Source organism: Bombina bombina, chromosome 2 (assembly GCF_027579735.1).
Source record: "Bombina bombina isolate aBomBom1 chromosome 2, aBomBom1.pri, whole genome shotgun sequence".
Lineage (NCBI taxonomy): Eukaryota > Metazoa > Chordata > Amphibia > Anura > Bombinatoridae > Bombina > Bombina bombina.
The window spans coordinates 1,307,438,256-1,307,452,275 of record NC_069500.1 but is presented as its reverse complement, the minus strand read 5'-3'; the positions used below and the strand labels follow the sequence as shown (position 1 = coordinate 1,307,452,275).

The following is a 14,020-nucleotide window of genomic DNA, read 5'->3' as shown; positions in this document are numbered from 1 at the left end:
TGGACTGCTCTCTACATTGTAAATGAATAACCAGAAATTTTATAAATAAATTTAGATAGACCATGGGACTTAAAACCGAAAAAATTTTCGTTCATGATTCAGATAGAAAATACAATTTAAAAAAGTTTTCTTTTTACTTCTATTATCAAATTTGCTTTGTTCTCATGTTATTCTTTGTTGAATATATATCCAGATAGGTAGTGTGCACAAGTCTGGAGGACTTCATGACAGGAAATAGTGTTGACATCTAGTGCTCGTGCTAATGTATGCCAAACTGCTGCCATTTAGTGCTGCAGACACGTGCACTCTCCTGAACTTACCTTCCTGCTTTTCAACAAAGGATAACAAGAAAAAAAAATGTGATAACAGAAGTAAATTGAAAAGTTGTTTAAAATTGTATGTTCTATCTGAATCATGAAAGAAAAACAATGGGTTCATGCCCCTGCAAAGGCACAGTAAACACCTTGAGATTTGTATATAAAATATTTAGTTATGCAAGAAAACATGTAATATATTTTCATAATTTATTTTGCCCTCATTTCATGTAATTTAGATCTGAAAATTGCTGACTCAAGGCTCACTGTGTTATATATCTGTGCCTAATTGGGTGTAACTGATAACAACTTCAAGAGTAATTTATGCTACCTTCAGGACCGTGGCTAACCTTGTTGTCTGCAAAGCAAAGCCCAGATTGGCTCCTACAAATAAGTAGGGATGGGCGAATGTTTCGCAACATTCGAAAAATGAAACGAATTTTAACACATTCGTTCGTTCGAATCGAATTTCGAATGTTTACATAACATTCTAACATTCGATTTTCGAATGTTCGGTTTCGAATTTTACGATTACATTCGAAAATATTCTTTTCGAAAAATAAGAATTTATATTTGTAATAGTATTTATAATGCTTTCTTTAAATGTAATATTCGAATTATGCAATATTCTATATAGAAACATTCGAAATGATATATTTGTATCTATTATGTATCAATTTACTAGATTCCCTCCCTACCACATGAACTATTGAACTTCTGAATAGTATTTGTTAAATAGAATGTTAAATTCGAAATTTCGAATGTGGACATTCGATATAATTATAAACATTTGAATTCGAAAGTGACATTCGAAAACTGTAAATAGCATTCCATTATAGAATTTTTAAGAATATTCGTTCTTATCAACATTCGGATTTATAATTCGAATTTCGGTAATAACATTCGTTCTAACATTCGAAATTCGGAAATTTACACATTCGCCCATCCCTACAAATAAGGCAAATTTGTTTTAAAAACATTAAGACTTGGCTGATTATTCTATAGCAGAACAACAGAAATGTTTTGTAATTACAAGGTGTTTATTGTCCCTTTAAACATGCGCAACATTGCGTAACAGACTTTAAATAGACATAAATATTTAAATACTTACCCAACCTCGTAAGAGTTCATAAACTGTGATTCCTAATGACCACCAATCTACAGGGTATGAATATCCAGGACCCACTTCCATAAATGACTGAAAGACTTCTGGAGCTTAACAAAGAAAATGAAAACAGATTTTAAGTAAGCAGTAAAGATGCACAGATGCAATTGTCACAGGGATTAAACTTAAAGGGACAGTCTACACCAGAATTTTTATTGTTTTAAAAGATAGATAATCCCTTTATTACCCATTTCCCAGTTTTGCATAACCAACAAAGTTATAATAATATACTTTTAACCTCTGTGATTATCTTGTATCTAAGCCTCTGCAAACTGCCCCCTTATTTCAGTTCTTTTGACAGACTTGCAGTTTAACCAATCAGTGCCTGCTCCCATATAACTTCACGTGCACGAGCACAGTGTTATCTATATGAAATATGTGAACTAACACCCTCTAGTGGTGAAAAACTGTTAAAATGCAATCTGAAAGAGGTGGGCTTCAAGGTCTAAGAAATTAGCATATGAACCTCCTAGGTTAAGCTTTTAACTAAGAATACCAAGAGAACAAAGCAAAATTGGTGATAAAAGTAAATTGGAAAATTGTTTAAAATGACATGCTCTATCTGAATCATGAAAGTTTATTTTGGCCTAGACTGTCCCTTTAAAGAGATATGAAACCGAAAAAATGATTTTGTGACTCAGGCAGAACATATAAAAAAGTTTCCAATTTACTTTTATTATCAAATTTGTTTTGTTTCCATAATATTCTCCGTTGAAAAGATACCTAGGTAGGCATCTTGAACACTACATGGCAGGAAATAGTGGATAACATTCTTGATAAACTGCTGCCATATAGTGCTGCGGAAATGTTCCAGCTCCTAAACCTGCTTTTCAATTGAAAGTAAAATAAATAAAAGTAGAAAAGGTGGTATCCAAAATCATGCAGTAAAAGTCCTTTATTGGTTACATAGGAACAGATCCATAGAAAGACAACGTTTCAGGGAAAAACCCCTTAATCATGTGATCGTTGATTTTTTCCCCCCCAATTAATAGTAGAAATAAAATAGAACGCTGTTTAAAATCACTTGTTCTATCTGAATCATGAAAGAAACATTTTGGGTTTCATATTCCTTTAAATCTAAATATTTGTGCATAAATCCAGTCAGTTATTTGCATAATAGAACAATTTTATATTAAGTACTTCTAGGTTTTGAGTATATGATGAGACAAAGTGATAAAAATAAACACTCAGGGGCTGATGATTAAAACCTCACCGGCATGGAAAGAAATTACGCAAAATCCTTGGGGGCTTTTTGAGCATTATATTGTAGTGTTGTAGGAGTCTCTTCTTCACAGTGAAATGATCAGCTCTTAAGCTTAGGTTTGTCTTTCTGAATGTATGTGAAGGTCCTTGCGGTGCAGATGAGATGTCTTAAATATGGTCACTAAAGCGGAGAGTTTTAGATTATTGGTCCCTAAAAATGAGTAAGGAGCTAATGTAAAAAATGTGTGAAAAACACTTTATTTTAATAGTAAAGACTATTTACATTTATTTCTGTGTATGATTTTTAAAATGATATTGCTTTAATCAACATATTCTACAGTACAATATAAGTACACTATGATGCTTTAGTCAAACATAAATTAATATTCTGGTACGGAGGGAGCTAGGGAAGCGTTTAGAACCTAGGTTGTTATTTAGAGTATCCGAGATAAAGGGTATGAAGGCAGATAAGCTAATAGAGGTCTGATCATAGGAAGGACTGGCTCTGTATTGTAAAGGATATGTAAGAGATTTGCCAATATATAATAAGATAACATAATTATATCATATGTTTACAAGACATTGCATCATTCCCTTCCAGTAAAATAAATCAGTGTTTTTCTGTAGGCAATGGTTCTTCATTGCTGTCTTCTTTTTTTCACACCTTCCTTTGTGCAGGAGTTACCTAAGGTTTATTCTTTTACAAATATGGTGGTGGTCTTTTTTGCAGGTGTCTATTTTATGGAAATGCCTCTTCCGTATTAGAGAAGGGAATGGGGAGACAACTGGTGGTGGCCCTGCTGAGGAAGACACAACTCTAATGAACTGAGGAACTGGAGTAATTGGTCTACTAGTTGGTGTGGATAGCTATATTTTGAGGATATCTTGTGAGTGAAAATGAATATTATTATTTGCTTAACATATTGATTTCAGTCTGTTAGGATATAGGCTGTAATAACACTATGTAGGATCTAGATTATGAATAACGAGAAAAGCATGCAGGCACTGCATCCATAGCCAGTGTCACCTAGTAAACTAAGATGAGAAAGTTATACATTGAATATTATTAAACAACTTAATTTTGAACATAACCATCATAAAGGTAATAGAAATCAGTGTATTGTCTTTACTAAGTAGAAACAGCTTAGAGATGAGATAATCCATTAAATGTAAACATATATTCCTATCACCCATCCTGTATCTTATCTTCAGAGAATTGTTCTGCTTCAAACTTCTCAAATAAGGATGATTGACACAGGCTATATGATTTATTGAAATTCCATGAGAATGCTGCGGCATTCTGTCTGCAAATTATTAAATTGTAAAATGCTATAGCTCCCAGGGAATTTGGCATTTTTCCCTGTGCAATAAATAAACAAACAAATAAAATAAAAATACTCTACCAGTCCTTAGTATTAATACTGGAAATATTAATATAAATAAACTGAATTTCACCATTATGCTGGCTTTGCTCTAGGAGGAGTGATGGATGCTAGAGAAAAATAAAAGTAATTACATCCTTTTTACATTCCACTGGAGAAAAACATGCTAACAAATTATTCTATAGGCCAAAGGTGTAATATGTTTTTAAGCTTGTTTGGGTACAGAAGTAATATGGAACACAATACCTCCTTGCCTCACTCTCATACTCTTTTTTTTTTTTATCCTCAAGCTTTCTCACAACCATTCTCTATTTTAACACCTTTCAACTCTACTCTCACTTTCAACACATATTTCCCTCTCACCAACTCTCTCCATCTTTTCTTCATTACCACATATCTCTTATCCAAAATCACTTAGTATCTCTATCACCAAGCCACATGGTAAAATATGATTGGTTTGTGTGTTTTTTTTTTTTTTTTTCAGGGCCACGAATGAAATCACTGGGTGAATACTAAGATTTTTAACTATTTCTAAAATGGTTTGTGAAAATAAAAAAAAAACATGTTTTTTGTTTATTAATATTAAGAATGAGTTAATAATTTATGTATTAAAATGTGAGCAATCGCAGAAATATTGGGCCAGATTACGAGTGGAGCGCAAATTAACGGTTGATTGGTTTGTGTGTTTGTTTTCTGTTTTATTAGGGCCACCAATGAAATCACTGGGTGAATACTAAGATTTTTAACTATTTCTAAAATGGTTTGTGCGTTAATTGCGCTAGAAGTAAGATTTTTGCGCTCGTTGGGTTGTACTTGTCCTATGAGTTGAAAGTAAATAGTTTTCCCTCTCGCAGTAACCTGACAAGTGTAATATCTAGAACAATAGCTGTGCTAGGATGTCACGCACCGCTATTGGCTTAGATGTGGAAATGTCACCTCATTGAAGAAAGCACTGTGCTGTGGGCGGCCGGAGGTGCTGAGTTAGCGATCAATTTTTCTTACAGATAGGGTGAGTTTAACATTGTTTTTTACGAAACGATTAGAGAAACTAATGTTTATTTTTAGTGACGGTAAATCCTAGCATTTGTTATACGTTTTGGGTTTACCATCACTTTAAAGCATGACTGTAGTACTTAAAGGGACATGAAACCCAAAATTTTTCTTTCATGATTCAGATAGAGAACACAATATTAAACAACATTTCAGTTTATGTCTATTATTTAATTTGCTTCATTCTTCGGATGTCCTTTGTTGAAGAAATAACAATGTACATGGGTGAATAAATCACCTGAGGCATATATGTGCAGCTACCAATCAGCAGCTACTGAGCATGTAAAGATATGCTTTTCAACAAAGGATATCAACAGAATGAAGCAAATTAGATAATAGACTTCAATTACCCGGGTTTAATTGCATGTCAAAGAGAATAATGTCTTTGTACATCAGTGTTTTTAAAGGAACGTGACAAACATCAGCACATCAGCTTCTGTTAAAACACACTTTTTATCATTAAAAATAAAAAAAAATACAAACTGGATGGTGAAATGACATATTCTTTGGGGGGGGGGGGGGGTTTCTGCCTTTTTTACCCTATCATCATTCAGTTGTTTATCTTGTTTGTTTTTTATTTTGGAAATTAAAGATTGTTTTAAGAGTGTGAGCTTGTGCATGTTCCCTGGGGGACCGTTTTCAATGCTCATTGTTTCAGCAGTCAGGTATTGGGCAGGCACTGCAGTCCTTGAAGAGTGATGGCTGAGAGCGAAAGAATCATTGACTGTGGCTGTGAGGTTACATCTAATGGTTTTACCCCTTGAACGATAACCATAGAGGGGAAACCAGCAGCAATGAAATATCCTAGTGCGTAAAGGGAGATCTAATAATACAGAGGACGCTTTTTAGTATATCAGATGAATAACTAGCTTTTTTCATTAGTAAAATAAATAAAACTTATTCCCAGATGATCATAAGGTTAAGTTCAATTCTAGATAATAAATCAATTTAAAGTCATGATGATCATGAACTGAAAAACCCATCTATGCATTTGTGTATTAAAGGGACATAAACCCCAATTTTTTCTTTCATTATTTAGATAAAGAATACAATTATAAAAAAGTTTCCAATTTACTTTTATTATCCGATTTGCTTTATTCTCATGCTATTTTTTATTGAAGAGATAAGATATTTAGCATGCACATTCCTCAAGCACTACATGACAGGAAATAGTGCTCTTGCTAATGTCTAGCAGTGTTGCAAAACTGCTGCCATACAGTGCTTCAGACACAAGCACACTCCTGATCTTACAGCTCTGCTTTTCAATAAAGGATAACAACAAACTGAAGAAAATTAGATAAAAGTAAATTTGAAAGTTTTTAAAAATGCATATTCTATTTGAATCATGGGAGATTTTTTTTTGTTTTTTTGTTCCTTTAAGGGAATTGTGTGATGTGTGCTTCTTTCTTTTATAAACATCATTGTTAAAGTACAACAAGGGTTTAAATGTTTACAGAACCAGAGTGAAAGTTTACAAAGCTATAGGTGCAGATATTGGGGCTGTTGCCTTGTCTAAATTTAAAATATCCCTATAAACTTAAGCTACACTACTATGCAGCAATAATTATAATGCAAATAATTTACAATAAAACATAGAGGGACCATGGTTTGTCATTGTTACAAATTCCTTATTGAGGATTATTCTCCCTGAGTGAGTTACAGTATTGGTGCAAAATCAGTGCAGTTTTGCCTGCATGTGAGCTCTTTTTATTTTACATATCTATATCTGAAGTTACTTACCTGAGCTCTGTATTCAGCTTAGGTACATACCCTGATCCTTATCCAGTTATCATATCCCCAATAAGGGAAGAATGTTTAAATAACATCAGTATAGATTATTGTTATAGACTATTTTAAGTAAGCATATATATATTTATATTTAATAACGTTTTTTGCTATATACTGACAATACCATGTTTCTCTTTACTTATCTGGGTAAGAGTACAGCACCAGACAAAAAAAATGAAAAATAGGGATTGCAATATAAATATTATTTACAATTTTATTGCCGAATTTTTTATATACAAGAGGAGGTTATATTACAGTTTTACAGTGCATCACTACCCTTTAACTAAAATGTGTGGATCACACACAATTCCAATCAAACCATCACAACCACCTATGAAAACATCAGCAGCAAAAAAGTGCAGGAGCTAATTTATACATGTTCATTATTGGTCCTAACACAGGAGAGAATATAAAAAAAACACTTAAAAGGCATTTCAAAGGGTACACCCTTGGGGGTATACTTACCATGGTGCGGACAGACATGATCCGCTATAGCGAATCATGTCCGCCGCACATCGATTAATTCCCGACAGCATACACTGTCGGCATTTATCATTGCACCAGCAGTTCTTGTGAACTGCTGATGCAATACCACCCCCTGCAGATTCACGGCCGCTAGCAGGGGGTGTCAATCAACCCAATCATATTCGATCAGGCTAATTGCTCAAAAGTGGCGGACGAGTTAAGGAGCAGCGGTCTTAGGACCGCTGCTTCTTAACTTCTGCTTCAGGCGGAACTGAAGTGGAGTTGGTCGGAAGCAGCATCCGCTGCTTCATAAATAGACCCCATGGACTAAGAAACAATGCAAAGTTTCATTTAAAAAAATTACAGTTTTAAATAATTTAAACCATTGTCTTGTGTGCAGTTAAGCACTTAATTGCATCTATCTATCTAGTGGGCAATACCTCCCTAAGTTGGTCAGGATCACTGTTTCCTCTAAAGTGATTATATCCCAAAACTTGTTTCTGACTACAACAGTGTAAATTAAGTTTGTTACAGAAAGTCTTTTGTGAAAGAACTACCCTTGACAAGGGTCCCACTACATGCGGATATCACAAAGTATAAAGTTTAGTAACCATCTTTACAGTTCAAGACTTATAGTATGAAGACAGAGGGCTTACCGCTCCGGTGACGACCTGCAGCTGTAATGGTCAATCCTGGGAATCACTACTCCCGTTATTGCTGCAATAGTAGCACACCTTTATCCTTGCACCGACATGAACATGCTTCGGAGCAATTGCGGCGTTCAGTCCTCTGTATATACAACAGGTAAATACCTCTGTTGTGTGCTGTGCCAGGTCTGTTTTAATGCTATACTCAATAAAGTGATATTTTAACGCTATACATCTCTCACTCTCCATCCTGATTACGGTGGAATTGTGTTTTTGTGAATAAATTTCCTCTAAAGTGCACACACACCTTTTTCCCAGACAGGACACACATTTTTTTAAAAGAACGCACTGCAGATCAATTGCAGTACTTAATTTATTTTTTTATTATTAGTTTTGTTAATGGTGATATATTTTAATTATGGCGGTAGCATGAAGTGTTATTCAGTGCTAGTTGGAGAGGGAAGTTAGGAGGGAGGAAATTACAAACTTTTTTGCCAACCTCTTGCCTGAACTTCAGTCTGCGCAGCTTGGAAGTGACTGAGTGGCATACAGAGGTACCAAGCTTCTGTAGCATCTAGGGTAAGAAATCCATTTTTATATATTTTTAAAATATTTTCTTTTTCTTTCCTATGGAATGGAGAGTCCACAAATCATTCCAATTACTAGTGAGATAATTACCTCCTGGCCAGCAGGAGGTGGCAAAGAGCACCCCAGAAGAGCTGTTGTGTCACTTCCCTTACCCATAACCCCCAGTCATTCTCTTTGCCTTTATCACGGGAGGTTGGTGAAGAAGGTGTCTGAAGATTTTATTCCTTTAATGGGTACTTTTCCCTGCAAGCAAAGATGGGGGCTATGCTGTGTCCATGTCAATCTCTTTAGTAAGAGTAATGGTGGCTTATAGCAGTTAGAAGGCGGCAAGGTGGTCTTTGCTTTATTTCTAACATCAATGCTACCCCTCTATAGAAAACCAGGGTTGGTTACTCTGTCTTTTCTTTTTCTAACAGGTCCCTGACAGATGTTGGTGAATCAGTCACACTTAAGAAGCTGTTCCTGCCCTGCAGCCTGATCCACAGGTAAGTGCTCTTACCTTCTAGGTTTTGAGCACAGCACTCTAGAGGTTAATACTCAGTGGATCATTCATATGGGACTCACTTTATTTTCTTTATATGGGAATTTATTTTTGGGCAGCATTTTATAGTAGGCAATTCAAAATGCGGAACTTAACTTTTATTAAGATCATAAGGGGTTAATGTTTAGCCCTATATATTGAGGCTGAGTCTGGCTGGACATTTCAGGTGGATTTGTATCCCTGATTGTAGATCTGTTTTATTTAGACCGAATAGGTTAAGACATTTAAGGGGACTGTGACAGTTACTTGTGGTTTAAGGGTACAAGAGGGTCAGTTCATGATGACCATAGATCTGAAGGACGCGTATCTTCATGTTCCCATTCACAGGGATAATCACCAGTATCTGAGATTTGCTTTTCTGGACAAACATTTTCAGTATGTTGCCCTTCCTTTTGGCCTTGCTACGGCTCCCTTTCACAAAGGTTCTGGGGGCTCTTTTGGCAGTGGTCAGATCTCAGGGAATTGCAGTGGCGCCTTACCTGGATGACACCTTGGATCAAGCGTCATCTTTTCAACTAGCAAGATCTCATACAGGGATGTTGTTGTCTATTCTACGTTAACACTGATGGAAAGTGAATCTGGAAAAGGGTTCCCTTGTACCAGATACAAGGGTGTGCTTTTTGGGGACTATTATAGATTCGCTGTCCATGAAGATTTTTCCGGCTCTGTTTGAGCCACTGCTTTCTGTTGATATTAAATTGCTATCTTGGAAGGTTTTGTTTCTTATTGCTATTCCTTCTGCTCGCAAAGTTTCCGAACATTTGGCTCTGCAGTGTGATTTCCCTTACCTTATTTGTCATGCTGATAAGGCGGTCCTCAGTACTAAGCTGGGGTCTCTACCTAAAGTAGTGTCGGATCACAATATTAATCAGGAAATTGTTGTTCCTTCTTTTTGTCCAAATCCTTCTTCCCAGAAGGAAAGTCTTTTTCATAACTTGGATGTTGTGCATGCGCTAAAATTTTACATTCAAGCAACTAAGGATTTTTGGCAGACTTCTGCCCTATTCGTGTTTTCTCGGGTAGACATAAGGGTCAGAAGGCCACTTCTACCACTTTCTCTCTGGTTGAGAAGTGATATCCGTTTAGCTTATGAGACAGCTGGACAATAGCTTCCTGAGAGAATTATGGCTTATTTCACTAGAGCTGTCTCCTCTTCCTGTGCTTTCAAAAATGAAGCTTCTGTGGAGCAAATTTACAAGGCAGCCACATGGTCCTCTATATACACCTTTTCAAAATTCTACAAATTTGATACTTTGCCTCGGCTGAGTTTTCCTTTGGGAGAAAAGTTCTTCAAGCGGTGGTGCCTTCGGTTTAGGTCCGCCTGTCTTGTTCTCCCTCCCTTTTATTCTGTGTCCTCTAGCTTGGGTATTGGCTCCCACTAGTAATTAGAATGATTTGTGGACTCTCCATGCCATAGTAAAGAAAACAAAATTTATGCTTACCTGATAAATGTCTTTCTTTCCAGGCATGGTGAGTCCACGACCCTCCCTTATTTAAATTCAAACAAGAGGTTTTTTTTTACAAACCTCAGGCACCTTTTTTGTTTCCCTTCGGTCAAATGACTGGGTGTTATGAGTAAGGGAAGTGACACTTAACAGCTCTGCTGGGGTGCTCTTTGCCTTCTCCTGCTGGCAAGGAGGTGAATATCCCGCTAGTAATTGGAATGATTTGTGGACTCTCCATGCCTAGAAATAAATTTATCAGGTAAGTATAAATTTTCTTTTTGAGGTTGGAATACAAGTGTAAAATCTACATAGTAAAGGACAAGTTTTCAAGAGATTCCTCTCTTCCTCAGGTCTGATGCAGTACTGATCAATATTATAAAACTGTACTTTGATATCTTGGAGAGAAGGGGTCTATGGAGACAGGACAGGACGTGGAAAGATCACTGAGAGAATTTGCAGGGGGTCATAAATAACAGATCAGTCTGATGCTGAAAAATGTGAGGAGGTTTGAGAATGACAAGAAAAACACACTGGCATAGTAAGTGCAGGATAATCTTAAAACAGAGAATTGCATGCTGAGATATACTGTATGTACATAACATATTCACATATAATGCACAGGGACTCACTGATGTAACAGTGTACATATGCAGAGGCGTAACTAGAAACCACAGGGCCCAGGTGCAAGAATCTAAGAAGGCCGCCCCCCCCCCAAAAAAAAAGTTGAATTTGATACATATCTTTTTTTTTTACATTTAACATAGGGAAAAAATGTGAATCAGATTACATGTCTGCAAAAGGTGGTACCCTGTGCCCACAGTCTGTGAGATGGTCTGACCCCCTATTACTGTATATAGTGACACTGTTTAACCCACCATTACTGTATAAAGTGAGTTAGTGACACAGTCTGTAATCTACTGGTGAGATGGCTGACCTGACCCTACCCGGCCCAGTACTTTATAAAGTGATCACAGTAGTCAGTGACATAGTCCAGCCCCCTCTGTACTGTATATTAGGGTTGCCACCCGTCCCTTAAAATACAGAACACTGGAATATGAATAGTGCTGTCCAGAAACACAATACATGTTCCTCCCTGCAGCATGTGCAACTCATAAGTGTCCAGGAAAACATGGCTGAGGTGGCAACCCTAACTGTATATATTGGTACTGTATAGTGACACTGTTTACCCCCTGCCCCCCATGCTGTAGTAACAAGGTCTGTAATTTGCTGGTTCCACAAACATACACACACATACATGCATAAATACACACACAGTCACATACATAGATACACACATAAACACCAATGGGTAAAAAAGAAACACTAACCCCTGTAGTCAGAGACACTAGTAAAGCATCCTGTCACACTCACATTATTTCAGTGCAGGCAGTGACAGGTCAACGTTTTTATTGAGAAAAAAAAAATGTTTGTTTTTTTTAAGCTGGGCCCCCACCCTCAGGGGCCCAGTCACAGTTGTGACCTCAGCACCCCAGTAGTTTCACCCCTGTACGTATGTGTATAAGCCAAAGACAGATGTTAGGTGACTTATTATATAAAGTTTTGGTAATGTGAGAAAAAAGCTGGAATCTGCATTTAGCCCTCTGTTTATTGTGTCGACATATGTCACCATTTTAATCTCAAATGTTTTCCGTGCCTGGGTGCTTTTAAAGTTCCCTTTTAATATTTTAATTGTGATTAATTGTCATTCATGTTTTAAATTCTTTCCTATGACTTGAGCGACTATGCTCAAGTTTCCATTCACTTGTAAAGCCTGTAATGCACACAGACAAACCCTTCTTTAGCCAGTAACATGCAAACATAGTGCACTGAATTAACATTATTTTAGCTAGTAACACAGAACAGTAATTTAACTCTATGGGGTAAATTCACTAAATGGCTAGCGGATTAGCTATAGCAAATCATGTCCGCTCGACATTGCTAAATGCCGACAGCATACACTGTCAGCATTTAACATTGCACAAGCATTTCTAGTGCAATGCTTGTGCAATCCCGCCCCTTTCTCACTGGCGACCAATCGGCCGCTAGCAGGGGGTGTCAATCATCCCGATCATCCACCTAAAAGGTTGCGGAGAAATTAAAGAATTCCAGCGCTACGGAATTTGGCGGTGCTATACAAATAAATGATAATAATAATAAGGAGCAGCGGTCCCCTTAACTTCTTACGACCGCTGCTTCTTAACTTAGATTTCAGGTGGACCTAAAACTATCGGCGTAGAATGCAGCATCTGCTGCATAATAAATCTACCCGTATGTCTTTTCTATTGATACTAGGGGGCCTATATATCAAACTCCGTATGGAGCTTGAAGCCCCGTGTTTCTGGCAAGCCTTCTTGCTCGCCGGAAACACAAGTTTTGAAGTAGCGATCTAACTCCTTTACCGCTAAAGACCGCTGCTCTGAGGCGGCGGACAGGCATTGCCAGAAATCAACCCGATCGAATACGATCAAGTTGATTGACACCCCCTGCTAGCGGACGATTGGCCGCAAATCTGCAGGGGGCAGCATTGCACCCACAGTTCACAAGAAATGCTGGTGCAATGATAAATGCTGAGAGTGTATGCTGTTGGCATTTATCGATGTGCAGCAGTACATGATCCGCAATATCGGATCATGTCCGCTCGCACAATGATAATTCGGCCCCTAGTTCTCAATTGTTCTTTTTTTCTTCATTGTTCCTGTCTCACACATTTCATTGAAAATATGGAGACAGACGTCACTTAGCAGGGATGACATTGCACGTAAACAGAGAATTAATTTAAATAATATAGGGCTAGATTACAAGTGGAGTGTTAATTTATTGTGCACCCATAAATCTGCAAATTCGCCCATTTACAGGCGCACGATAAATAACCAGCCATTACAAGTGGCTGGTTATTGCTACCGCAAGCTTGCGATAGCAATTAGACCTCTGGTTAAGTTTAAACATTTCCCTAATTGCCTCCCAAACTTAAGTGTGAGGTTCCTTAATAAAATAAAAAAATATGAGCATCTTTAAAAAAAATTTAAATGAGCTGCACAAAGCAGTTTTTAGGGGTTAAAGTGTGTGGATGTGGGGTGTTTACATTGCGGTCTATGGGGACTGTGTTATATCTCAAAATATATATGTATATGCTAATATAAACATATTTTTATGTGTCAATATCTGTATATACACATATAAACACATAAATATATTTGTATATGGTATATTCAAATACATATGTTTCTAAATGTTGCTGCCCATCACTGCGCGACTTACAACCTTCGCTGCGCTACGTTCTTTGCCGTGTCTTACGGCATGAGAACGAGGCTACCATTGGAGCCTATGCAAGCACGCTCTCATGAGCGCAAAGCTTCCCTGCAATGCAAAGGCAAAGTCGTGTTCGCATTGTGCTCAACTTGTAATACCAGCGCACATTTCCATGCAATGGTA

The 14,020-nt window shown here is 37.0% G+C and overlaps 1 protein-coding gene across 1 annotated transcript in view; it reads right to left on the bottom strand.

The window, feature by feature from the left end:
• Positions 1 to 14,020, bottom strand: part of STK32B (serine/threonine kinase 32B) — a 459,768-nt gene that overhangs the window by 150,328 nt on the left and 295,420 nt on the right. Inside the window, exon 6 of the mRNA XM_053704147.1 lies at positions 1,426 to 1,529. Coding sequence (XP_053560122.1) covers positions 1,426 to 1,529 — 104 coding nt within the window. The remainder of the gene's footprint in view (positions 1 to 1,425; positions 1,530 to 14,020) is intronic.